This window comes from Dasypus novemcinctus, chromosome 23 (genome assembly GCF_030445035.2).
Source record: "Dasypus novemcinctus isolate mDasNov1 chromosome 23, mDasNov1.1.hap2, whole genome shotgun sequence".
Lineage (NCBI taxonomy): Eukaryota > Metazoa > Chordata > Mammalia > Cingulata > Dasypodidae > Dasypus > Dasypus novemcinctus.
In genome coordinates, this window is record NC_080695.1 from 15,421,321 (window position 1) to 15,449,305 (window position 27,985).

The following is a 27,985-nucleotide window of genomic DNA, read 5'->3' on the forward strand; positions in this document are numbered from 1 at the left end:
CTCCACCACCACTGTCCAACCCTTTTCTCTTTTGGTTCTCACCCAGGAAGAGGGCATCGTCTATGCCTCCCTGACTCTGTCCAGCCCAAGCTCCCCTGGAGAACCTCCCTTCTACCCTCCGCAAAGGAGCCCTCAGGCAGAGACCCTCTACTCTGCCTTGAAGGCCTAGTGAGGGGCTGGCCCTCTTCACCTGGACCAAGCTGAAGGAAGCCCCACACAGCCACATGACTGCCTGGAATACCAGAGGCCTCACGCTGCCAGGTGCAACCACTCCCCCTGACTAACCCAGTGCCCTTTGCAGCTTCCTAACCCTTACCCACAAAAGCGAAAGTACCCGCAGGCTGTGCTGGAATGCCTCTGTGGAGAAACGTGATGTCACCCGTCACCAAAGATGAAATGTAATAACCCACACCCAAGACCCCTCTAGTACTTTTTACTAGTGACTGCCTCAGGCCAGGGAACAATAAATCCCTAAACACTAGTAGCCAGTCCAGAACCCCAGGTCTGTACCTCTAATCTAACCATTCCGCTTCCCTTACAGTAATAACTAAGCAGGTATGGTGTTGAATGCTTTACACAGATGACCTCATTTAAAAAGCTCAATAGCCCTATAAGGAAGATGATGTACTTATCTTGAGGCCTGGAAACTAAGAGCCTGAATGGTTAAAGGGATTTTCCTAAGGACATATATCTAGTAAGTTGCCAGCCAGGATACAAACCTAGCTCTGCCCTTCTTAAGTTCTTCCAGAACTCGGGTGTCACTGCATTTCCCGGATTCCTGTACTGGGCAGGTCTTCCACCAGACACAGGACATGCCACAGTGACCCCAAGGGTAAGGAAAAGGAGCAAAAAGCATGTGGTTAGAGATAAACCAAACCAACAAAACCTGTAGCCTGTTTTATTAATACATAAATTGTACAACTCTGACTTTAACCATGTAGCCAGTTAACAGCACCAACACTTAACAAATTTCTCAGGGACCCTACAGAGAGGCTCTCGCTCCCACACTCCAGGAGGGTGCGCTCACCCAACTATTCCTCACAGAAGACAATGGGGAACTCCTCTTCTTCTCTACCCTGAGGTTCCTCTCTCTGCTCAGGCTCTTTTCCAGTACCTTCCATGAGTTGCTCCAGGTCCAGATCACTGGAGCCTTCATCTTCAGGGGGGACCCTTCCAGCCTCTGGATTTGGTGGCTGTAGGGGCCCAGGAGGACAGGCCCCACTAGGAGCTGGTAGGGTCAGGCCCTTTGGCACCATTTTAGCTCCTTTTGCCTCAGACAGGCTGGTTACCAGGGTCTTGCACTTAGGAGCTTTAAACTTTTTCTTAGGGCCTAAATGAAAAGGTGACAAAGCTGAGTCCTACTAGGTCAGTCTAGCCTCATCTTTGCACAGGTAAAATTCCTCAATTTCTATTTCCAAGAAATCTATGAACAAGATGACCTATTTCAGTGGCACACCTGTACTGAAGCCATGAATCAGTCATATGCTAGACATGGGTCTTGAGCAAATTTTTAAACCCTCAAAGCGTTTAAAATGTCCTCATCCTTAAATGGCAAATACCCAAGTCATAGAGATATTGAAAGAATTAAAGGAAATGTGCAGGAAGTGTCCATTTAACCCTCAGCAATACTGAATAAACATTAGTTCCCTTCTCCTTAACGTTCTCTAAAGTCTAGACTGAATCAAATCAGTAATTACTAAGTTTCCACAGTGTGTGCCCTATACTACAGTCTGAGAGAAGCCCTTTTGACTTATGAAATGACCTAAGGAGGGGCAGGTGTGGACATGGAGCTCATTTTCCCCATAGTTTTTCAGGCCTTCAGCCTTACCTAGCTGATCAGGATCTGAATTCACTTGGCCTTCTTTCTTTCTCATTGTGGGTACAAGAGGGGCTGTCGAGTCTTCTCCCAGAGATCTCTTCATTATCTTCCTTTGTGGGGTCCCATCTTGCCCATCTGCCATGCCTGAATCCCTGCGCCCTCCCCCACCAAAAAAAAAAAAAAAAAAAAAGAAGGAAATCTGTTTATTTTTCTCTAAAGACAGCTTGGCAAGGTTCCATGAACTTCCCACATCTAGTATCCACCTGCCCCACATCTTCTCATCCCTGGATTTTCTCCTTCCTTCCTTCCTTCACAGTTCTCTTCAGAGCCTGCCTTCTCCAGAAAGTCATCCTTCTTGGCTAAGATTTTAAAACATTCATCTTTAACCTAAGATTTTACAGTTTAACACCCAGGAGCCAAGAGGCTACAGCCTCCCCAGATGATACTACCTGTCTGCCTTGCCTGTTTTCTCAGGTTCTGAAGCTGAGACAGTCAGTAAGGTTGAGCTACCTGCAGACCCATTACACTCTGCCTGCCTTAACTGTGGGACATGTCTTGTTTCCAGATGGCTTGCTTACCTCTTGACTTGGGCTTTTTGGTCTGTATTTTGGCTGACTTGGGAGCGGGCATAGTTGGGTCCTAAGGATGAGAGGGAAAATAAGAAAGAGATAAATTAAGGCACATAACTGCATGTTAATGGAGGGCTACAGATGATGGGTGGACCTAGGGGAGTCAAATTAGGTTCATGAGCCTGATACTGTTTGTCAATGACAACAAAAAGAAAAGCGCGTGGTCATCTTCCCATTATTTTTGGTAATAGTGCAAGGCTCTATGCACAAGACAAGAAAATACAGTGAGGTCACAAGCATAATAAAGTTGGTAAGTTAAATTAGGAGAGAAGGTAAAAAGTCTGTAGTTCTTATGCCTAGAAAATAGAGGTTAAGAAATAACAGAACGAATATTCTCAGGATCCAAGGGAGAATGAAAGGAGGCAACCTACTCTTCTCTGAAAATGTTCCAGGAAGAACCAAAGAAATATAATAGGAACTGAGATTACAATCAAGAAAGAAGTTCCTAGAGATCTGAAAGAGTAGAAAGAATAACTGAGGAAAGAGCCACCTTCCCTGGAGACCTGTAAGATAGAAAGCCAGTCAATCTGGGCTACCCTGAGGCAGGAACAGGATAATTCCTTGGAAAATTTAAATCCATGCTAACCAGATGCCCTACAGGAATCTCCTAAAAGAAAACCCCAAAAGTTTACAAATACAAATGTAAGACACAACACTTATATTTCAAATTGTTTTAGTGACTTTTAAAGGGTTAAATGTTGAGTCAAATACTCAGGATTTTGCAATTTGGTGGGGTTTTTTTTTTTCCCTTTCTGTTCAATTTTGTAGTTTCTCCTTTCAGAAAATAAAACTCCCAAAATCATTAAAAAAAAAAAAAAGGAAACCAAAGATCTTTATTTAAACCAATAGTTAAGTCTACTCTTACTTTTTTTTTTTTTTTAAGATTTGTTTTACTTCTCTCCCCTTCCCACCCCCCCACCCCAGTTGTCTGTTCTTTGTGTCTATCTGCTGCGTGTTCTTCTTTGTCCACTTCTGTTGTTGTCAGCGGCTTGGGAATTTGTGTTTCTTTTTGTTGCATCATCTTGTTGTGTCAGCTCTCTGTGTGGGCAGCGCCATTCCTGGGCAGGCTGCACTTTCTTGCGCGCTGGGCAGCTCTCCTTATGGGGCGCACTCCTTGCGCGTGGAGCTCCCCTACGAGGGGACACCCCTGTGTGGCAGGGCACTCCTTGCACGCATCAGCACTGTGCATGGGCCAGCTCCACACGGGTCAAGGAGGCCCGGGGTTTGAACCGAGGACCTCCCATGTGGTAGATGGACGCCCTATCCACTGGGCCAAGTTCGCTTCCCTACTCTTACTTTTTTCTCTTCCTCTTCCTCCTCTTCCTTTTCCTCCTCCTCCTCCATCTTCTCCTCCTCCTCTTCTTCTTCATCCAAGCAGGAATTTGAGCTGTTAGGCCCAGACAGCATTAAGTCTAGATTAAAAAAAGGAAGAAAAGACTAAATGATTTATCGGTAAAATAGTGGGTGAAGGAGTATAACTAACACTGCTGATTTATAAATGTGATTGTGGTTAAAAGGAAGTCTAAGGAGGTTAATGTTAATCCAGAGACAGCTAGAGAATAATTTAGGCATGGTATACCATGGTTGATTGTGGGTGTAGATGAGGATTGTTGTTAATAATATAAATACAAAAATGTTCCTCTGTTACAAGGAGTTAAGAGTATGGTGATACATGGGAAAAATACAACTAATGTAACTTATGAACTAGAGTTAATTGTAATATTGTAATATTTTTGTAACAAAGGCAAAAAAGGTACTATATCAATGCTAAAGGTTAAAAAAAAGAATATGAGATTTACTTTTAAGAGATATGAATATGACCAAGCATTTTTTTCCCTTCATTTTCTTCATTAACAAGGAGACCTTGGTCATGTCATTTAACCAATCTGTGCTCACTTATTTATCTTTCCGAACACTGGAAAAACAATTGAGCTTGTTTTTAGGATTAAATAAGATAACTGTGCCTGGACATAATTCTTTAAAATAATACTTCCATAATTTGTTAAGCTGCCTTTTGTCTTTTATTTTATTTTTTGAAGTTGAAATAAAGTTTACTAATTAAAAAAAAATAGTGGATGAGTTAATGGAGCTGATCCTAGAAAATCAGTCTGCTAGCTCTGCCCTTCATATCTTAGTATTTTTCTCCATAAAACATGGTCCCAGATTATCATGATTCCACTCTTATCGAAGATCTACCACTCTGCAACATGTGCCCCCTCCCGACCTCCTTTCTTCCTCCATTCCTCTTTCTACCCATGCATCCATCCTAGCTACTTTGTCAGTGACATTCACCAAGACCCTCCTGTTATAGAATCTGGAACTAGACTGATGGTGATAAATATAAATTTTTTTAAAAGGTTCATATGCTCCTCCCATGAAAGAATCCCTCCCCTCCCTCTTCATCCTCCACCCTCCCACTTCTCCTACCTCTTTCTTCCCCACTAGAATCAGATCCATTGTATCGGCTCCAGAAACCAAACAAGTTAACCCGCTCCTGAGGAATCAAGAAACAAAAGCATCAAGTAGCTCACTACTCTCCCAGGGTTTATTTTTTGGTCGTTCCCCACCCCCCACTCATTTTTCCTAGATTTTAGTTATGAAAAGATTTGCTTCAATTTTCTATACCATTTTCACTTGGAAATTTCATATTAGGTTTATCTGGATTTTTATGAAACTAATGAACTATATAATCTTTTCGCAGTTTATTTAGAATTCAATAAATAACTGAGAAGGGGAATTTTTCTGTTTGTCATTCTCCACCCCAACTCAAAGGCAGAATTTGAGGGTAAAAAGTGACTCAGCAAAAGACAGAAGTTAGGTCAGAGACTTGAAGCTAAATAAGGAGCTAGGATGCCCCCTACCGCAAACTGTCCCTGTCTGGGCTGAGAGAGCGCCCCATTTGCTCAAGGGTAGAGAAAGAACGGATGGTGCCAAGGAGTCAAGGGAATCTGGCCTGGGAAGGAAAGAGTAGTTCTCAGACTGGCTGAGTAGTGGGGAAGGATGCCTGGTTTTCTGCAGAATGCAGGGTATAGTTTGCTTCATATCACAAGTCCCAAAGAAGAGGGGCATGTGGGTCTGCACACTCTCCCACCTGAATACTGATCTGTTCTGCCTCTTGAGCCATCATCAGGGCTGCCCCCAGTTTCTGGCTGCAGTCCTTGTTCCTGCATCTTTTCTGAAACAAGAAGATAAGAATCAATGACAACTATCAGAGAAATGGCCCAACATCCTGCTACCTGCCCTCCTTTATCTTTAATACCTTTATTCCAGCTCCTCATATTGATATGATACTCCTTTTCTAAATCTTTGGGCTCAGACACAGACACTCACCACCACCACCTCCCACCTCCCAACAAACCTCCTATCACCAATTCCTAGCACTATTTTCAAGCAATATTTTGGTATCCTCTCCAAAGTGAAGCCCACGGAAAACTGAAAACACAAGATTAAAGGAGTTAAGGCAATTCCACTTTGAAGTGTCTCACAAGTTTCTTTAGATCCAGCTGCTTGACTGAATACCCACTGCCTGACTCTCTAAGGCCCCTTAGCTTCTGTGCCTCTCATTTCTATGGCTAGTGGAACCAAAGTGAATACTGGGAGGAAATATGATTTGCTAATCCAGTGGTTCTCAACCAGGGGCAATTTTGCTCCCAGGAGACATCTGGGAATATCTGGAGACAATTTTTTGGTTGTCACAACTTGGGAGGGGATAGTGGTTGGTACTACTGGCATCTAGTAGGTAGAGTTCAGGACGTCCTACAATGCACATGACGTCCTCTACAACAATTATCTGGCCCCAAATGTTAAGAATGCCAAGAACAAGAAACCACGAGTCAACCTGTGCTGTCATATCCACTACACCTGCTTTGATTAAACTGTAGAAAACCAAGGTCTTTCAGGAAGATCCCCTATCTGCAGGCAGGGAAGGAGACAGAAAAATCACTACCCTGCTGCAATCCTGGTAGAAAGAAGAGCCCCTCGTGAATAACCACCCTTGAAGTACCTGATCAGACATGGGACTTTCTCCTGACAGAGCTTCCCCTGGGATAAAATCGCTTTAATGAAGGAAAGGTTCGTTTCCAAGGTCCCCCTATCACAACTGACCCCCAAGGTTGCTTACCGCTCTAGCTAGCTCCAGAGACAGCTCCTGGAAGTTCTTTAGCATGTTGACTGGGATCCAAGCACGAGAAACTGTTTCTCCAAAAAACGTCACATGATACTTGGACTGAAATAAAAGACGGTCCTGCTATGGTCTCCTGTACCTCCCCTTTTGGCTCTCTAGCCAGGAAGTGCAGGGGAGAACTGGGGACTCAATGAAGGAGATGCTGGGCCTCATCTGCTCCTTTAAACCTGACTTACCTACCCACCTCCTCCCACTATACTTCCACTCTGACCTCAGGAATCCTGTCCATAAAAGTCCTTATAATGGATATTTAGTTATAAGTGTGTTTCTATGTGTGCGTACTTATTTGTGAGTTTGTCACTCTAGTTAAGAGTCTGTTTCTGCTCGTGTCTGCCAGCTATGTCTTATGTTTATAACTCTGCACATCTGATAAAATGGATTTATTCATTACTTGGACCTGAGAACCTACCTACCCTGAACCTCTTGCTCTCTAAGGGAGATAAGCTGTTGGGTGAGTAGAAACTCACCGGCAGGGAATCAAGATGAGAAGCAAAAAGAAAATATTCCCCCAGGTCAGGATCAGATTCTACCATGCCTGGCCACCTGGAGAAGACAGATGGGTGCAGGGGAAAGGAAGAGACAGGGTTAGATGAACAGAATACAGACTCATCAATATACATGTACAGAGAGGGGCAATATGCTTTTCAGATCAAAGATTCCAAAGATAGACCCCTGTCAACCCTTTCCAGTGGTCACCACCAAATGACTGAAGTGACGTCCATCAATGCACAAGGAGGCTCAGTATCTTCCTGGTAAAGATACCTTAGCCTTCCAGGCCTGCCTACAACCCTGAGAACAAAATCTTCTGGCAAGGGCCATCTCCAAAGAAGAAGCTATCCTACCCTTCCTTGTTCTCTTTACTTTGTATGTCTCTCACATCTGAATGTTACTGTTTGTTTTTTTTTAATGCCTTGGATCCACCTTCCCCTTTCAAACCACTCAGAGTAGCACTGTCTGACCCTTTTGTCCAGGGGGATACTGCCCCCACCTTGCAATCTCTGGAAAACATGCTCTTTCAAAGCCTCTGTCTTCTCTCTTACCCCATGCCCTTTTTAAGGCAGATATCATCCCTGTAAGAAATACTTTCCATTTCCTTCCCTCCCTGCTTGAATCTATCATTCCCAAGTTCATGGAAGCGGCTCTATCTCTGATATCCTACCAGGGATAACCATATTGCTTGGCCCAGATGATGGATCCTGGGATATAGGAGGCATAAGCCACATCACTCTCACGCCCTGTCCAAGTCTCCTCAGGAATATCACAGCGATTATACTCCAAGTCTGGCAATAGAAAGAAGAATTAAGGGAAGGGAAGGGGGAAGCAGGGAAGGGGACTTGGCCCAGTGGATAGGGCATCCATCTACCACATGGGAGGTCCGCGGTTCAAACCCCAGGCCTCCCTGACCCATGTGGAGCTGGCCCACGTGCAGTGCTGATGCGCACAAGGAGTGCCATGCCACGCAGGGGTGACCCCTGCATAGGGGAGCCCCACGTGCAAGAAGTACGCCCCGTAAGGAGAGCCGCTCAGCATGAAAGAAAGTGCAGCCTGCCCAGGAATGGCGCCACACACAAGGAGAGCTGACACAGCAAGATGACGCAACAACAACAAAAATAGAAACACAGATTCCCGTTCTGCTGACAACAACAGAAGCGGACAAAAAGAAGAACACACAGCAAATGGACACAGAGAACAGACAACTGGAGCGAGAAGGGGGGAAGGGGGAAGGGGAAATAAATAAATAAATCTTTAAAAAAAAAAAAGGAAGGGGGAAGCAGATGTGGCTCAACTGATAGAGCGTCCACCTACTACATAGGAGGTGCAGGGTTCAAACCCAGGGCCTCCTGGCCCATGTGGTGAGCTGGTCCATGCCCAGTGCTGCCATGCGCAAGGAGTATCATGCCACTCAGGGGCGCTCTCCACATAGGGGAGCTCCACGCGTAAGGAGTACACCCCGCAAGGAGAGACGACTCCGTGAAAAAAGTGCAGCCCACCTAGGAGTGGCACACACACATGGAGACCTGACAAAGCAAGATGATGCAACAAAGAGAGACACAGATTCCTGGTGCCACTGAGAATGCAAGCGGACACAGAAGAACACACAGCTAATGGACACAAGAGAGCCGAGAGTGGAGGGGGGGGGTTGAAGGGGAGAGGGAAAAAAAAGGGAAGGAAGGGACTCGTAAGGTGAAAATCGGGTAAAGGGCTGGAGGACAAGAAGGAACAAGTGTACACATATAACAGCAAGATCAAAAGGAGTATGGGAGAAAGCATGACGCGTGCAACTAGAGCCAGAAGAAGTAGGTGTGCTCCCTCTTTATAGAAAGAGATTCCAAGCACCTGCTTTTATCCTACTTTGGCTCTGCTCCTATCTATGTAATACCATGACAGTAACTTCTCTGTGACTGTTTCCTCATCTGTAAAATAAATCTGGCTGGACTAGATGACCATAATCCCTTCCAAGTAAAAAGTTTCAAATATTTTAAGATTCTAAGTTCACGAATCTCTCTCGCCTTCCCCCCCATATATGCCATATTGCTCTGTATGTACTACCCAATACCAATAACCTAATCAGGACTGACACGGCCAGACCAGTGTTGAAGAAAATGGAGTTCACTCAGTATACCCATTTTGACTCCAGGCCTCTCCCCATAACACAACTATTCCTCCAGCCTATTAAGCCCATCTGGACATGAGTGCTTTTTCCCAAGCACTACAAGGGCCATTTGAGTGGTAGCTACTCCTATGTCATATTTAATCTAAAGGAAACCTACAGGGAAATAAACAAAGTAACAATACAAATTGTAAAACAAACAAACCATTTCCACACTCCATTCTACCTGTATTCTGGTCACAGGACCAATTATCTGGTAGAACTGAGGGGTCAATGTTCCCACGCAGCCGCCTCCATTTCTCACAGTTTGGGGAAGAACACTGGACCCAGACTAGACACTGACCTGTAACAGGAAAAAACTGAAATAAGAGACTCAAAAATATGCTCTTCCTTTTTCAACCCAATTAAAATCAATATAAACCACCCCACCTCCCGAATCACAGAGCCAAGGAGACCTTACAGATAACCCATCCTTAGAAATGCATTCCCTGCCCCGCCCAGTCTGAATTAGGTCTCCATTGTTTCCTCACATGCCCCTCTGCTCTTTTCCTTCACAGTACTTCTGTGCTCCTTACAAATCTCACCCATCCATCTACTGGTGTCACTGAACACTACCCTTTCTACTTCCTTCTCTAGGAGAACTAGCCCTCTTCCGCAACTCTAAGAAACAGGAAGAGAAGCGAGCTCCTTTATAACAGGAGGCTGTCACATTCTCTGCAACCACAGTTCAAAGCACAGCACTGTCTGGGCATGACCTCCCCACCTTCCAGCAGCCCAAAATCCAGTCCTTGCAGTAACATTGAGAGGCACAGGAGATGGAGCAACACAAATCTAATGACACTGAATTATTTATGCTAACTGGTGATGAGATCTGTTGGGCCTACAATACCCCAGAAGTTCTCAACAGGCACATCTGAGTTTATATATTCACATGAAACCAAAAATAACCTTTTATCTCTCTTTCCTGACTTTATCTAGAACCTCCCTTGGGATGGTCTGAGCTACAGACCACCTGTCTGCCCAAATTAGACTTATACTTCCAACTCCTTATATAACCACACCATTATAGCTAAAGCAGCAGTTTATTGCCCAGGACTACCTTGTTTGCTGTCTGCACAGTCCTTGAGTTTTCTTTCAAGTATGTGCAAACCATATTATGCTTCCATGATCAAAACTATACACATACACCTGTAAGTATTAGACCTGCTTGAATTTTTATTCCACTCTTCCTTATAGTTTGTGTTCTGTTTTCTTGGTGGAAGACTTTTTTTTCCCCCTGCTTGTTAAATCTACTCATTTTGAAATTTTGAATATTCTATTATATTGTAGAATCTATTTTATTTCTTGTCATGAAGCTTCTCAACATAACCGTGGTTATTTCACACAATATATTTGCTTATTTACTAACACACTAAAAGCATGAAATCTCTGAGGGCAAGGGATATTTATTGCATTCACCTTTTATTTCTAGTACCTGGCACATAATAAGGCATGAATAAATATTGTTAAAAGAATAAATGAATCCATATCTATCTTTACCTTCCCACCATCTACTCTCAAAAGCTGAGGTGGGGAAGTGGACTTGGCCCAATGGATAGGGCGTCCATTACCACATGGGAAGTCTGCAGTTCAAACCCTGGGCCTCCTTGACCCGTGTGGAGCTGGCCCACACACAGTGCTGATGCCCACAAGGAGTGCCGTGCCACGCAGGGGTATATCCCGCATAGGGGAGCCCCACGCGCAAGGAGTGCACCCCATAAGGAGAGCCGCCCAGTGCGAAAGAAAGTGCAGCCTGCCCAAGAATGGTGCCGCACACACAGAGAGCTGACACAACAAGATGATGCAACAAAAAGAAACACAGATTCCTGGTGCTGCTGATAAGGATAGAAGCAGTCACAGAAGAACACACAGCAAATGGACACAGAGAGCAAACAACTGGGGGCGGGGGAAAGGGGAGATAAATAAACAAATCTTAAAAAAAAAAAAGCTGGGGTGCCCTTTTTTCTAAGAATAAATCCTCTGAATCTCTTCCCATTCTTCTCTCTCCAATCTTTCCTGCTCTATAAACAATTTTCCCTCAGCATATAAATATGCTCTAGCCTTTTCCTCTTTAAAAAATTAAAAAGGAAAAACCCCTCAACTCTGCACCCACTTCCCTTTATCCACCATTTTCTCTTTTACTCAAAAAAAAAAGATTTATTTATTTATTTTTCCCCCACCCCCAGTTGTTTTTGCATTCTCTGTCTGCTTTCTGTGTCCATTCGCTGCGTGTTCTTCTGTGTCTGCTTGTTTTCTCTTTAGGCAGCACTGGGAACCAATCCTGGGACATTCCAGAGTGGGAAAGAGGCACTCAATCTCTTGCACCACCTCAGCTCCCTGGTCTGCTTTGTCTCTTATTCTCTCCTCTGTGTCTCTTTTTGTTGCATCATCGTGCTGCGACAGCTCTCCATGCGGGTCAGCACGCCTGTGGGGGCAGCATTCCTGTGTTGGCCAGCACACCACGTGGGTCAGCACTCCATGTGCACCAGCACTCTGTGCAGGCCAGCTCTCCACTCGGGCCAGCTCACCTTCATCAGGAGGCCCTGGGAATCAAACCCTGGGCCTCCTATATGGTAGACAGGAGCCCAATCTCTTAAGCCACATCTGCTTCCCTCTCTAAAACTTGTCACAACTAAACTAACTGAAAAAAGTATTCTTCAACCAACTCTACCATTCACCTCTACTTAGGGCTCTAACCAAGGACACTAATGACTTCCCAATTGTGATATCCATTGAGCATTTCCTCTTTTTTTAGCAAATCAATTTTATTGATACATATTAATAAAGCATACAATTCATCCAAGTGTATAATCAATGGTATTTGGTGTAATCACAAAGTTGTGCATTTATCAGTTTAATCATCATTAGAGAATTTTCATTATATCAATAATAATAATAATAAACAAACTATTAAGTTGGTGTAAAAGGAATTGTGGTTTCAGACATGAATTTTAAATCATTATAACTAGGTTCACACACATCTTTATTAATCAAAATAGAAACAATTACAATCAATACTTTTTGCCAATGAGAAATAAGTTCGTTTATTCCTGTAGCATAAAAATCCATGCTTCAAGATTCAACAAACTCTTGGAAAGCATTTTCTGCGCCCTGCTGGCTGTGGAAGCATGTTCCCTGCAAAAAGTTGTTGACATGCTTGAAGGAGTGGTAGTCGTTTGGTGAGAGGGTCAGGTGAATATGGTGGATGAGACAAAACATCGTAGCCCAATTTGTTCAACTTTTGAAGCGTTAGTTATGTGACGTGTAGTCGGGCGTTGTCGTGGAGAAGAATTAGGTGCTTTCTGTTAACCAATGCCGGCTGCAGGTGTTGCAGTCACTGGTGCATCTCATAGATTTGCTGCACATACTTCTCAGATGTAATGGTTTCTCTGGGATTCAGAAAGCTGTATTGGATCAGATAAGCAGTAGACCACTGAACAGTGACCATGACATTTTTTTGGTGCAAGTTTGGCTTTGGGAAGTGCTTTAGAGCTTCTTCTCAGTCCAACCACTGAGCTGATCATCGCCAGCTGTCGCATAAAATCCACTTTTCATCTCACATCACAATCCAATTGAGAAATGGTTCATTGTTGTTGCGTAGAATAAGAGAAGACAACACTTCAAAACGATGATTTTTTAAATTTTTGGTCAGCTTATGAGGCACCCACTTACCTAGTTTTTTCACCTTTCCTATTTGTTTCAAATGCTGAACGACTATAGAATGGTCAACGTTGAGTTCTTCGGCAACTTCTCATGTAGTTTAAAAGGATCAGCTTTGATGATTGCTCTCAATTGGTCGTTGTCAACTTCCGATGGCCAGCCACTATGCTTCTCATCTTCAAGGCTCTTGCGAATCAAGTAATTTATAAAACTTCTTGAACCACCACTGCACTGGACAGTCATTAGTAGTTCCTGGGGCAAAAGCGTTGTTGATGTTGTGAGTTGTCTCTGTTGCTTTATGACCCATTTTGAACTCAAATGAGAAAATTATTCAAATTTGCTTTTTGTCTAACATCATTTCCATAGTCTAAACTAAATATAAAATAAACAGCAACTAATAAGTCACTAGCCAAAAAACATAAAGCAAAAAATGCACATTAAAATGATGTAAAACATAACCATATTTAAGAATGTATGCCAATATCAAATGGCAAATTTCAACAATGCAAAACCGCAATTACTTTTGTACCAACCTAATAGGAAATTCTTCACCCCTTGATCTCTCTATGCTTCCTCTGCTGTACATAGCTGCTATTTCTGGCTATTCATGCAATTACTTATTTGTGCAAGAAAGCAGTTTTATTGAGATATATTCGTATACCATACAATCTATCTAAAGTAAATAATCAATGGCTTTTAGTTTAATTACAATGTTATGCATTCATCAACACAAAAAATTTTAGAACAATTTCATACTCCAGAAAGAAAAACTCCACACTCCTTAGCAGTCCTTCCCCAGCCCTACATAATCACTAGTCTAACTTCATCTTTATAAATTGATTTATTTACAATTTATATAAATGGAGTCATACAATATGTAGTACTTTGTGTCTGGCTTATTTCATTCAATCACTTTATAAACTGATTTATATTTACATTCTATATAAACAGAATCATATAATATGTAGTACTTTGTGTCTGGTTTATTTGATATTAAAATGCTATAGTGTTAACACAAATTTGTTCAATTTCAAAGAAAAACAGTCTTATATGTGTGATTTTACCCATATTCATATTTAACATGCAGTTTTACCATGCTACACAGTTCCATGTTACATTATCTTTCCTTTTAGTAGTATACACGACTTTAGACTTTCCCTTTAAACACCTTTCATACCCATATAATAGTACTACTAGTTACAGACATTATGTTTCACCTTTTCATTTCCATAGATTAACATACATCCTTTTTACCAGTTCTGCCAAAGTAAATCCTCAGCTTTCCACTCTCTAACCTCATTCTATTTCCTAGTGACCCATATTCAATTTACTAACTCCATGAGATTACACAATATATTTACCTCATAGTAGAATAATCATACAGTATTTGTCCTTTTGTATCTAGCTTGCATCACTCAACATAATGTCCTCCAGTTCATCTGTGTTGTCATATGCTTTATGACTTCATTTCTTCTTACAGCTGCATAATATTCCATCATGTGTATATACTACAATTTGTTTGTCCATTCATCAGTTGATAGACACCTGGGTTGTCTCTATCTTTGGGCAATTATGAATAATGCCACCATGAACATTGGTGTGCAGCGTCTGTTTGTATCACTGCTCTCAGTGCTTCTTCCAGGTCATATGGCAAGTCTATATTCAACTTCCTTCGAAATTGCCAAACAGTCTTCTACAGAGGTTATACTATTCTATATTCTCACCAACAATTAATAAGTGCTCTTATATCTCCATATCCTCTCCAGCATTTGTAGTTCTCTGTCTTTTTAACAGAGGCCATTCTAATAGGTGTGAAATGATATCACATTGTAGTTTTTGTTTTGTTTTGTTTTGTTTCTCTCCCCTTCTCCAACCCACCCCCAGTTGTCTGCTCTCTGTGTCCATTCATTTGTGTTCTTGTGTCCGCTTGTATTCCTGTCAGGAGCACCCAGAATCTGTGTCTTGTTTTATTGCATCATCTTGCTGCATCAGCTCTCCATGTGTGCTTTTTTTCGCACCGAGTGGCTCTCCTTGCGGGGCGCACTCCTTGCGCTTGGGGCTCCCCTACGCAGGGGACACCCCTGCATAGCATGGCACTCCTTGTGCGCATCAGCACTGCGTGTGGGCCAGCTCCACATAGGTCAGGAGGCCCTGGGTTTGAACCTTAGACCTCCTATGTGGTAGGCGGAGGATTGGGCCAAATTCGCTTCCCACATTGTAGTTTTGATTTGCATTTCCCTAATTGCTAGTGACACTGAACATTTTTTTCATGTGTTTTTTCTCCACTTGTATTTCTTCTTTGGACAAATGTCTACTCAAATTTTTTGCCCATTTTTTTAATTGGGTCATTGTCTTTTTATTGTTGAGTTGTAGCATCTCCTTACCTATCATGGATATTAAATGCTTATTGGATATGTGATTATGTGATTTTCAAATATTTTCTCTCAGGAAGTGGACTTGGTCCAGTGATTAGGGCGTCCGTCTACCACATGGGAGGTCCGTGGTTCAAACCCTGGGCCTCCTTGACCCGTGTGGAGCTGGCCCATGCACAGTGCTGATGCGCGCAAGGAGTGCCCTGCCACACAGGGGTGTCCCCCACGTATGGGAGCCCCACATGCAAGGAGTGGGTCCCATAAGGAAAGTCGCCCAGCGCAAAAGAAAGTGCAGCCTGCCTAAGAATGGCACTGCCCACATGGAGAGCTGACACAACAAGATGATGCAACAAAAAGAAACACAGATTCCCATGCCACTGACAACAACAGAAGCAGACAAAGAAGACGCAGCAAATAGACACAGAGAACAGACAACCAGGGTGGGGGACTGGGGGAGAAGGGGAGAAAATTAATAAACAAATAAATCTTAAAAAAAAAAATTTCTCCCATTTAGTTGACTGCCTTTCACCTTTTTTTTTTTTTTAGGTACCAGGGCAGGGGATAGAACCCAGGCCCTCCATGTAGGAAACGTGCTCAATCGCTTGATCCACATCCGCTCCCCTTCACCCTTTTGACAAAGTCCTCTGAGGTGCAAAAGTGTTTTAATTTTGAGGAGGTCCCGTTTATCAATTTTTTGTTTTGTTGCTCATGCTTTGAGTGTAAAGGCCCAAGAAACCACCATCTACCACAAGGTCTTTAAGATGTTTCCCTACATTTTCCTCTAGTAGTTCTATGGTCCTGGCTTTTATATTTAGGACTTTGATCCAGGTGATTGATTTTGAGTTGATTCTTGTATGGGGAGTGAGATAGGGATCCTCTTCCATTCTTTTGGTTATGGATAGCCAGTTCTCCCAGCACAAATTGTAGAAGAGACTATTTAGTCCCATTAATATGGTTTTGGTCGATTTGTCAAAAACTAGTTGGCCATACAGGAGAGGGTTTATTTCTGGATTATCAATTTTATTCCACTGATTGATGTGTCTATCTTATGCCGATACCATGCTGTTTTGACCACTGTACCTTTCAAGGTCAGGCAGTGAAATTCCTCCCACATCACTCTTCTTTTTAGAATGCTTTTGGCTACTTGGATGCACTTTCCCTTCCAAATAAATTTGGTAATTGTATTTTCTATTTCTATAAAGTAGGCTGTTGGAATTATTATTGGTATTGCATTGAATCTATAAATCAATTTGGGTAGGATTGACATCATCATGATATTTAGCTCTATCTTCTTTTTTAATATAGTTATTTAGGGCTATAAATTTCCTCTCAGCACTGCCTTCACTGTATCCTATAAGTTTTGGCAAACTGTATTCTCATTTTCATTCACTTCAATATATTTACTAATTTTACTTACAATTTTTTCTTTGACACACTGATTACTTAGGAGTGTGTTGTTCAGCCTCCAGCCATTTGCAAATTTACCTCTTTCCTATCTATTTTTTTAATTTCTCTCCCTTTCCCGCCCCGCCCCCCAGTTGTCTGCTCTCTGTGTCCTTTCACTGCATGTTCTTCTGTGTCTGCTTCTATTCTTGTCATCGGTACCCAGAATCTGTGTCTCTTTTAGTTGCGTTATCTTGCTGCATCAGCTCTCCGTGTGTGCGGCGCCACTCCTGGGCAGGCTGCACTTTTTTCATGCTGGGTGGCTCTCCTTACGGGGCACACTCCTTGCATGTGGGGCTCCCCTATGCGGGGGACACCCCTGCAAGGCACGGCATTCTTTGCGTGCATCAGCACTGCACGTGGGCCAGCTCCACACAGGTCAAGGAGGTCCTGGGTTTGAACCGCGGACCTCCCATGTGGTAGGCAGATGCCCTATCTGTGGGGCCAAATCTGCTTCCCCCTATCTATTATTGATTTCCAGTCTCGTGCATTTTCAAATCTTTATCCTCTTTGATTTCTCTATCATAATATGTGACATGACTGATGACTCCCTCTTTCTTGAAATTCTTTCCTCCCCTGACATATGTGATAACATGCTCTCCTAGTTTTCATTCTACCTTTCTGATCACTTATTAGTTTCTTCCTGAGCAGCTCTTCCTCTACACAATCCGTAAACATTATATTCAGGGTTTTTTGTTTGTTTATTTTTTGAGGTACCAGGGGCCGTGGGTTGAACCTGGGACCTCCTATGTCAGAAACTGGTGCTCAACCACTGAGCCACATGTGCTTCCCTGAGTTGGTTTTTTCATTTGTTTTGCTTGTTGTTTGTTTTTCTTTTTTTCAGGAGGCACTGGGAATGGAACCTGGGACTTCCCATGTGGGATGTGAGAGCTCAACCCCTTGAGCCACATCCACTCCCACCCCCAGGTTTTTTATTCGGTGCTCTTCTCTTTTCATTCCACACTCTCAGAAAATTTCCTCCATTTCTATTGAGGAAGATGACTCTCAAATCTGTATCTCCAGCCCAGATCTCTTTCCCAAGCTCCAAACCTCATTACCACCTGGACGTTCCACAGACACCCTAACTTGTCCAAATGAAAAACTGTCATCTTAAATTTGGACTTTCTTATATATTCTATTTCAAATAATGATTCTTTCAGCCATTCAGCCACCCAAGTCAGAAAGCTGAGGATCATTCTAGAAGCTTGACTCTTCCTCAACTCTCCCATCCTACTGCTAACCATATCTTATTGATCTGGCCTCCTCCACAGTTCTCAAATTTGTCTCTCCCTTTTGACTGCTGCTGTCCCTATCTTCTCTTGCTTCGATCACTGTTTTTATGGGTCTAGTCTTACTCTCACCCATCCACCTTCCATGCCATCCCAGCATCATCTTTCTAAAGCATAAATCTTATGAAGAATCTTTCAGTTGTTTTTCTTTATCTTTAAAATAAAATCCAAACCTCTTAGTTTGTCATGTGTGACAGTTTGAAGTTATGTTAGGAATCTCAAAAAGAAAAAGATTACGTTTTTAAACTAACCTATTTCTGTGTGTGTGGTACCCTTTGATTCTATTAAATTCACTTTAGATCACTTGATCAGATTGTTTTTGATTGGTCTATGTCAGTGAGGCATGAGTAAGCTTGGGTCTCTGCCCTCTTGCTGTGTCTGATATAAACAGAGACACAGAAAGACAGAGGTACAGGAAAAGGAAGCCACCATTTTTTATCCTGCCATGTGAGAGAGGACTAGTAGCTAGAGAGAGGACCCAACTAACAGCTAAAGCTTAGGCATGAAACTCCCAAGAGTCCAGGCCCATGGAACAGCTGAAGAGGAGACAAACCCTGGTATATGTCTGATAGCTCACAGTTGAACTCGGGAAGAAAGGGGAGCAGCAGAGACTGAGAGAGGAGGCTGGAAATAGACAAGCCCTGTCTGTGCCTGGCTGCTCACAGTTGAGCTCCAGTTGCTGGGTTCCAGGAGACGGTGAGCACAGAGGGGAAGGCAGAGATCAACTGCCATCTTGCTTCACCACGTGGCAGATGACTTTGGTGAGAAAGCATCTCTGATGATGCCTTGTTTTGGAAAGTTCATGGCCTCAGAACTGTAAGCTTTTACCCTAAATAAAATTCCCATTATAAAAGTCAACCCATTTCTAGTACTTTGCATAGGCAGCCCTTTGGCAAACTAAGACAATATTTAAGGTTCTTTATGATCTGGCCCTTGCATATGTGCCTCTAATCTTATCTCCTTCCCCAACCTATGACCACCAACCCCAAAATACTCAAAAGCTACAACCATAAGTCCTTCTTCATAATTCTGCCAGTAATTATCACACTGATCCCCATCCTTACCTCAGAGTTTACCCGATTAAATCATACTTCGAAATCTGTATCTTCAAACAGCATCTTTTCTTGGAAATTTTTTCAGGTCCACTCCCAACTTGTAGCTTTCTTGTCTGACTTTCTCACAATCTATTTGTCTTGAGTCAGGATTTATATTAGTTTCCTCTGCATTTACTCAGCACCTCCTAAAATGCCCAATACACAGTGGACACCCAACAACTATAGGTTATGTGAATGGATGACTAAATGAATAAAAGCTTTCTCTCTCTTCCGCAGCCAATCCTCTAACAAGTAGCTGTGAGAGAGAGACTTTGCAGAGTTTCCTGTAACTTTCTAACCCTTGCCTTTCTCCTCCATCTCCAATATTCAGTCTAAGTAGGTTTTCTAAACAATGGCCAAACTCACCAAAACCACTACTCTCTCCTTTTTGCTTGTCACTGGTCTGAGAATGATCCTGAATCGTTTTCTTTGGTTGGTCTTTCTGTTTGTGTTCAGGTCTGCCTTGGACTTTCTCCATTTTTTCATCTTCTAGGAAGACAAAACAAAACATTGGGGGTGAGAGGCAGGTAAAGAAAGTAGTAAAGACCAACAAAAGAACGCAGAAGAATCATAGTCTAACAGTTTCAAGCTTTGAGCTGAAAATCATCAGCCTGTCCACTGTCCCATTCCTCAATTTACTGAAGTACTTGAGCTCTATGTCAAAATACACCTGACCATACTTACGAGATTCTTTCTTTCTTTTGTTTAAGGAGAATCTATTGACTTTCTTCTCAGTGGGTGCAGGATCTGGCAGGCCTGGTTCAGATGTATTTATCTCAAGGACAACTCTATCTTCCTGAGGGGCTGAAATCTCTGGAGTATGAGGTACCATTAGCCTCTCTCTGAAAATGAGATTTTTAAAAATTGATCATTTAGAAAGAAGTAATTTGCAGTACTCTTCTTTTGAAAGAACTCATTGGTGAAAGTTAAAAGAACAGAATAATCCTAGGCTCTCTAAAACCTCTGAAGTAATTTTATTCATCTTCTTGACTATTTTTTCCTAACTCAAACAGGTATCTTTACTGGAAAAAATCTAAAGATGATAAATAGATAGATAGATGGATAGATAGGTAGATAACCATTAACCAGTGTTAAGTCCACTTGGATAAACTTACCCATCAGCATTACTGTTCTCTGAAGTAGTAGTAGAAGCAATTCCTGGTTCCCTGTCTGACTGGATACATCCTATGGGCTGGGTACAGGAATTCTCTGCAAAACCAAGACCAGATCCTATTCCTCCCAAAACAAAATATTATAAGCAGAGAAGCAGTAAAACAAAATAATCACTCTATTATTTCCTAACAATCTCTTTCATTAAAATGTCTCCTACCTGCTACCTGGGAAGAATATACCTTTGGCCTTTGTCATATCATATAACTTTAAGCCTTTCAATTTTCAGAAAAAAACTGCAAATCTGTGTCTTTTTGTAAGCCTTTTCAGAATGATCTCATTCCAAGAGAGCCAGGCAATATATTAATTTTATTTTGTGTATATAATGATTATATGTACTGCATTTTATATCATTTGTTCCTCAAACTCCCTCTAGAAGTACACCTGAAAATGGTTTTTAAAATACCAGCCCATTCTCCTTAACCTCATGACCTATACTAGAGTGTTTACTCTAAATCCCTCATCATATGCTCAAACAGTACTGGAAATATAAATATAAAAGGTAGATGGAGACTCAGTTTTTAAAATCTGGGAAAAACAACTTATCTTTTCTATGTAAAATATAAATATACAGAAATGAATGTAAATTGCATTTTAAAAATTAAAATGCAGACTATTAAGTTCTGAAGTCAATGTAATCTACTTTTCTAAAATTCCATATTCTTTTTCCAAGGTAGTTTAACTATAGTCCTATTGATAGTAGATGAATTATTATAAAAATATTGTAAAGTCTCATCTAATGTTTTCTTATTTAGGACGATGGAAGAGAGGAAGCTGTCAAACTTGGGTAAAGGTTACTTTACCCAGCTGAAAACCTTTTTCTCCCACTACAAGACATACCCAAGCACTCCTGTAGGGACTTCCGTAGCACAATCTGGACAATCTCCTCAAATTCTGCATTGGTAAGACTTGCTTTTTCCTGACAAGACAAGAGTAGGGAGAAAAACTGCTTATCCTTCCATAGTTCTCCTCTATGACCAATTAGAGAAGCCTCCTTTAGATGAGGCAATAAGTTCACAAGTCTGAGAGCAGGAAGTCAATATACCTAAGAATTCCATACACTCTATCCCAGATTTCCTGGGAACAAAGGAGTGACAAAAGGGGAAAAGTTCATAAAGCCTCTGTACACTTCTATTCCCAGACTCCACCCCACTTTAAACCCTATCTATCCACGTTTTCCTGCTAAGTGTTTTCATGAAAACACGTTTTACCTCGAGAAGAAAATGAAAACCCCAAAAAGAATTAAAAAAATGAATTTAGAGAATTTCCCCAACATGTAAAGATTCTGTTTGTCTAGCCTAGGTTGAGGGTGGGTAGAAAGTTCTGTCCTACTAGAAACCATCAATGTGACTGATACCTTGTTTGCTTTTTTCTCTGCTTGCTTGTTGTCTTGGTCCATTCCTTTCTTCTCTTGGCTACCGCCTGGACCATTCTCTGTGTTTACTTTCTCCTTCTTCTTCTCTAATCTGGCATTTGGTGGGCTTGGCCTGGCCCCTGCCACTGGGTAACTGAACCCCTGGGTCTCTTCCTTGGGTGAGTTAGGGTTAAAGGGCATCAAGCTGTGCAATTTTTGTGTAGGCGGGGCAAAGGTTTTTTTTGGTCCCTTCCCACATTCTGAAAACAAATTTGATCATCAAATGGAATTTATGAAACACATGGTGTAACACAGAGATTATCAATTACTGTCCATTGACTGACAATATCAAAATTATCTGGAAAGCACTTTTAACAAGTTCAGATTCCTGGGTTTCTCCCCACCTCCCTCCCTGGCCCAAGATTCTGATATAGTTGGGAGGGAGGCTCAGGAATCTATAATTTAACAAGGCTATCTAGATGATTCTAATGCACTGCCAGGTTTGGGAACCACTGAGTAATTCAAAAGTGGTAAAAATAAGCATGCAGTAAACTGAATTATTCAAAGGTAAAAAATTTAAATTTGTTAATTTTCTATTTTGGATAAAGTTTTATGAGCAATTGGAATAAAAAAATATATTAAAGAGGCAAAAGGTTTTTACTTACATCCTTTCTTTCATACCTCTATACCTCTTCCAGCCAAAAACAAATGATTCAAGACCCAGCTCTTATGATACCTCCTCCATGAAAACTGTACTAATCCTCCCAGGTATAAGTAAAAGCTTTTTCTTCTGGGCTTCCATAGCACTTTTTGCAGTTGTTCTTGTTTTTAATTTTTTAATTTTTTCCCATAGCACTTTGTACCTCTCTTATGGCATTTACCACATTCAGCTTTATGTTATAGATATTTAAATGTCTTTTATTTCCCTACTAGATCATATGTTCTTTGAGGAGGGTTGTTTCTAAGTCATACTTATATCATTCAAAGTGTCCAGAGTATAGTAATTTAAACAGAGCACCAAAAAATATATGTAATCTGAGCTGTCTTTTGGTTGGAAGGGTGTCCAGATGATCAAGGGCTGAGAAAGAGAGAAAATGAGAGTAAGAGCAAAAGTGAATCTCCCTCGCTGTTGACTCACCTTCTTTATTCTGCAATGTTGTCATTACTCAGCTCAGAAACTATACTTCTTTTGCCTCTGTTAGAAAAAAGAAGTTAACTGCTATGACTTTGATTATTTGATTAAATATGTTTTTAAACTTTCTTCTCTTCCTATCTTCTTGGATTCAGGATCTTATTGCCTGGGAACCCTGAATTATATTTCTGCCTTCTTGACTACACTTTTACATGCCAGGGGATTAGGAGAACCTACTGTTTTAAAGATTAGCAACAATCCTTAGTGTTTTAAGTGCCCAGAACCAGGCCCAACATGAGGTAGGTACTCATAAGGAGGAGGAATGATAATGATAGAGATGGAATTGGTGTAATAGGTAGGTTTGGATAGTTCTGAAGTTAAAGAGTGCAAATTTTCTTTGGAAGGATGAGCTCATTTTACAAGGTTCTTCTAAATATTTAGCACACAAATAATCTGACAATTTTCTGACCCAATTCAGAGGTCCCTATACATAAAGAATCCCCACACACTGTTTTTTAACATCACCATAATGTACATTTTCCTCTTTACTTAGAACTTCTAGTCCAATAACTTTCCCAGTGTGCTGGATTCTAGCAATCTGTATTCATGGCTCAGAAACATTTGGTAACCAGCATGGGTCCCCAGAAAAGCTAGTAATAAGAATATAGCACCTTCACTTGATATTTATAGTGCATCATTGATCTGCATCACTATTCTTACTGACATTGTGACTAATAAAAGCTAACATGTATTGAGCATTGACTATATCCTTTACCCTTTATAATTATCATCTAATTCTCAAAATAATTCTATGAGATAGATACCATTTTGCACTAGGCAAAATCGAGTCTTAGAGGGATTTAGAGATATTAAGTAACTGAGAAGTGGTAAAATCATGATTAGAACCCATCTGGTTTTAAAGTTTGTGTTTTAACTGTACTAAGCTACATTCCAGCAGTATAATTCAGTACTTCACAACCATTTTCTTACCACAGCACACAAAGAAAGTTCATATAGAAAGTACATATTGACGGGAAACAGACTTGGCCCAGTGGTTAGGGCGTCCGTCTACCACATGGGAGGTCCACGGTTCAAACCCCGGGCCTCCTTGGTTCAAACCCCGGGCCTCCTTGGTTCAAACCCCGGGCCTCCTTGACCCCGTGTGGAGCTGGCCCATGCGCAGCGCTGATGCGCGCAAGGAATGCCAGTACCACGCAGGGGTGTCAAGGAGTGCCCTGCCATGCAGGGGTGTCCCCTGCGTAGGGGAGCCCCGCGTGCAAGGAGTGCGCCCCGTAAGGAGAGCCGCCCAGCGCAAAAAAAAGTGCAGCCTGCCCGAGAATGGCACCGCACACTAGGAGAGCTGACGCAGCAAGATGACACAACTAAAAGAGACACAGATTCCTGTGACGCTGACAACAAAAGTAGACAAAAAAGAACACACAGCAAATGGACACAGAGAACAGACAACTGGGGGAAGGGGAGAGAAATAAATTAAAAATTTAAAAAAAAGAAAGTACATATTGAAAACACACATGGACAATATTTGTAGATACTATGGAGACAAAACTACCAGGTAGCTAAGTAGTGAGCAAAGTAGGGAGCTTCCAACTACACCAAAGGCTGAAAAGATCAATTATCTCCACACATTTGTGGCACCCAGAGTGCCAAGACTCATCTTAGGAAGCTCCAGTAATTTACACATTTTTCTACTTTACACTTTCCCACTAATAATATTATTTCTACCTATCTGTGAGAAGATAAATGTTTTCTGTTTAATCTACCTACACTTCTAATAGTCTTTCTTCCTATTGTGTGTATTGTAGTTCTAGAGCATTTAAACCCATTCTCATTTTTTAAACAAAACAAGCAGTGTAGCCTTTGATGGTCATAAAGTCCATCTTGTCTTTTTATAGATTAAAAAAATATGCAAAGAGAGGTTAAGAGGTTTGCCTAAAGCTTCAGTGTTAATACATGGTAGAGAGAAGATGAGTCCAAATCTTTTGCCTCTAAATCCTACTACTAACACGTCTATCCTTCTCAGTGATCTCATTTCTGACTGTTGGGTTTAAGCATTTTGAAGGCCCTGGACCTGAAACTCACTCTTCCAACTTGCCATCTCTCACTATAAAGAGACCCTAGAGCAGAATAAAAGGGATCCTTTTGTTCACATATTCTTCCCTTTAAAGGATCTGAAAATGCTAGGACCCTGAAATGGCCACGCTAGAGTGAACACTCAGTTGTTAAGGTATTCTTACTTCTAAAAACATGAAAAATTCAGATGTGCTATTCCACAGCAACTTCTTTTCCTTTATGTTAAGAAGCACATTTTCTCACTATTTCCATCGTAATTCTTCACCGTCAATCTGCAAATATAGGCTCCAAGAATAAAGGCAAGTGGGAATTTGTGAGGAAAAACACAGCAGCAAATTGGTCTCCTTCTCTATTTAACCCTAAATAAAAGCTAGAAGCTGATTAAATTAGGCTGCAAGAGGAATATTAATTTGACCACAAATGACAAACATCTTCTTCTGGACTCCAGAATTCCAAACAGGATAATGAGAAGCCCCTGTGAAGGAAAACTAAATGATAAGAAGAGCTATAGGGAAGCAGATTTGGCTCAACTGATAGAGCATCTGCCTACCATATGGGAGGCCCAGGGTTCAAACCCAGGGCCTCCTGACCCATGTGGTGAGCTGGCCCATGTGCAGTGCTGATGCACACAAGGAGTGCTGTGCCATGCAGGGGTGTCCCCTGCGTAGGAGAGCCCCACATGCAAGGAGTGCACCCCTGCAAGGAGAGCCGTCCCGCACGAAAAAAGCACAGCCTGTCCAGGAGAGTGGCACCGTATACACAGAGGGCTGAAGTAGCAAGATGAGGCAACAAAAAGAGACATAAATTCCTGGTGCTGCTGACAAGAATGTAAGCAGATACGGAAGAACACACAGCGAGTGGACACAAAGAGCAGACAACGGGGGAAGGGGAGAGAAATAATTAATTAATTACTATGTGAGGAAAGCAAAATGAAAATTAGTATGTTTGGGATAACATTTAATTTTTTTAAATGCCCATCTACATAATATACCTGCATATCCATATACTATCTCTGGAAGAATACAGAAGAACTTGATAAAAGTGCCTCTGGGGTAATTAAACTGGAAGACTGGGGCAAAGGTGAAAGGGAGACTTACTTTTCAATGTACTTGCGTATCTTTGGCATTTTCTAACATACTTATGTTACCACTTAATGCAAGCAGACGCAGAAGAACATACAGTAAATGGACACAGAGCAGACAACAGTGGGGAAGGGGAGAGAAATAAATAAGTAAATAAATAAATCTTTTTAAAAAGTGGGCTGAAGATCCCTTGGGGTGCCCAAGACTCTTCCAGGGGATGCACAAGATCCTCCTTTTTCCAACTACATATCTATGTTATGCTGGATTTTCTTCATATAGTTCAACCAAAGCAAGATGTCACAACAAACTGAATGCAGAAACATGAGAATCCAACTGCCTTCTATTAAGCCACACATGAAAGAGATTTGCAAAAAATGTGAACAGCACTTTTCTTCATCTTAAATTTCTTTTGTTTTGGAAAATAAATTTCTCATTTCAAATGTTCCTTAGGTGAACATGTAATGGGTTTGTTATTGTTATTTTAAATGAATACTTTAAATTTGTCTGTTTTAATGTCTAATATGTTAATATCAATAGGTATAAAGCACACAAACTCTGTGGAATTCTCTGTAATTTGAAGAGTATAAAAAGATGCTGAAATCAAAAAGTCTGAGCACTGCTCTAGCTAAACAGTTTAATTCAGTTTTGCCATTATTTCTCAAATACATTAATTCTTCGCTCTCCTACCCCTGACCCCCATTTACAATGTGTTCACCAATTTTCCCCTCCTAATCTTGTTCCTTGAATCCCTGGTCTAAAAGAACAAGAGTCAACCCTTTAGAATTGTCCTCTAACACAGACTCCATGAGCCTCAAAAAACTATTTAAAATTTTATTTAAAATCTCTTTTAAGTCTGATTCCTTTGGGCATATATGTCTAATGGCATATATACTGCTTATTTTCAAGCATGGATTAATTAATACTAGCTTTTCTTTTCTCTCTTTCTTGTGGGAGTGTGTATGTGGCTGTGTGTGCGTGAATGATTTAAAACAAAGCTGGAAGAAAGAACAAAACAAAGAAAAGAAAAGAGAAGGAAAGAAAGAAACTCAACAACAAAGATTCCAGCTCTTCTCACCTGCCCATACTACACCACTTCACAAAACATTTACTGTGGGATCCATCTAAGATCCAGTAGGACTACCTGAAGTAAACCTTGTACAGACTGATAAATTCTTGGTGAACTAAAGCTTCCTGGTTCAGAAATGTTAACATAAATTTCTTCAAGTTAAAAGAAATTTAACATGAAATTCAAAGATATGGCCACTTATCACCAAAATACCGAATCTCTTCTTTCAGGGGCTGCTGGTCTCCATATTCTTACTACCTCTGCCCCAAAATGCTTCCACACGTGCTCCAAACTGTTAACGACCCCAAACGAGCATTTTTGTGCCGAACTCACTTTTTCCCTCACGAGATATCAAGGTTTGGCACAACGAAACACCTAATTCCTAAACCCCTAAACTTTTAAAATCAAAGAGAAGAGCTTTGTCGGTCACATTTTAATCTCTCTCCTCACCAATTTCTCTTAGGGACAGCATTGAAGCTCGCAGGTACCACCCAGTCAAATGTCCTTGACTCCCGTGAAAAGGTAAAAGAGCGGCTTTCTAGCCTCTCTTCCCCATCAAGAATCCCACCGTGAGAGAATGTCCCCTCAGCTCCTGCTCCCCCCGAGGCATCAGGATCCTCATTCCCGCTCAGACTGTAGTTGTTCGTCATTATATTGGGTTATTTTGGTTGGTTTGTTGGCGGTGGGTTTGAGGTGAGAGATTCTGAGGAGGAGGGATAAGAGCCGATCTTCGCCCTGAGGAGAAAACTTATCCGAAGAAAACAGATACCACCGTCGGCTGCGCCTAGCAATTTCACCTGCAACCATAGAAAAGCCAACTACCTTCTGGAGCCAGGAAGACCTAAAGGCGAGGAGAAGAGTGAACTACTGCAGGGACTATGCAAGCCCCTCCAACCTCGGTCCAGTTTTCCCGCCACAAAGGCGCGAGGACGTGCACAAGCTCCACCCACT

At 41.6% G+C, this 27,985-nt stretch overlaps 2 protein-coding genes across 4 annotated transcripts in view; one reads left to right on the forward strand and one right to left on the reverse strand.

The window, feature by feature from the left end:
- PILRA (paired immunoglobin like type 2 receptor alpha) overlaps positions 1-24,308 on the forward strand; it is a 35,907-nt gene extending 11,599 nt beyond the window's left edge. For 2 of the 3 annotated variants that reach the window (XM_004457170.4, XM_004457171.5), the window contains one exon: positions 47-4,517. In XM_004457170.4, the coding sequence (XP_004457227.2) occupies positions 47-169 (123 nt within the window). In that variant the 3' untranslated portion in view covers positions 170-4,517. Of the gene's footprint in view, positions 1-46; positions 4,518-19,849; positions 19,965-21,064 lie in introns of those variants that run through there. The other variant, XM_071211161.1, reaches the window with a different exon arrangement.
- ZCWPW1 (zinc finger CW-type and PWWP domain containing 1) lies at positions 885-27,945 on the reverse strand. Its single transcript, XM_071211162.1, has 17 exons — positions 27,857-27,945; positions 22,802-22,858; positions 21,667-21,923; positions 21,150-21,228; positions 20,255-20,375; positions 19,824-19,981; positions 19,506-19,628; positions 9,469-9,585; positions 7,791-7,911; positions 7,099-7,174; positions 6,569-6,673; positions 5,540-5,623; positions 4,876-4,942; positions 3,745-3,860; positions 2,398-2,458; positions 1,829-1,978; positions 885-1,330 (listed from the first exon to the last, which is right to left on the reverse strand). Exons 2-17 carry the CDS (start codon positions 22,824-22,826, stop codon positions 1,032-1,034), a joined length of 1,959 nt encoding a protein of 652 aa, XP_071067263.1. The 5' UTR covers positions 22,827-22,858; positions 27,857-27,945; the 3' UTR covers positions 885-1,031.
- Between the last annotated feature and the right edge of the window lie 40 nt (positions 27,946-27,985).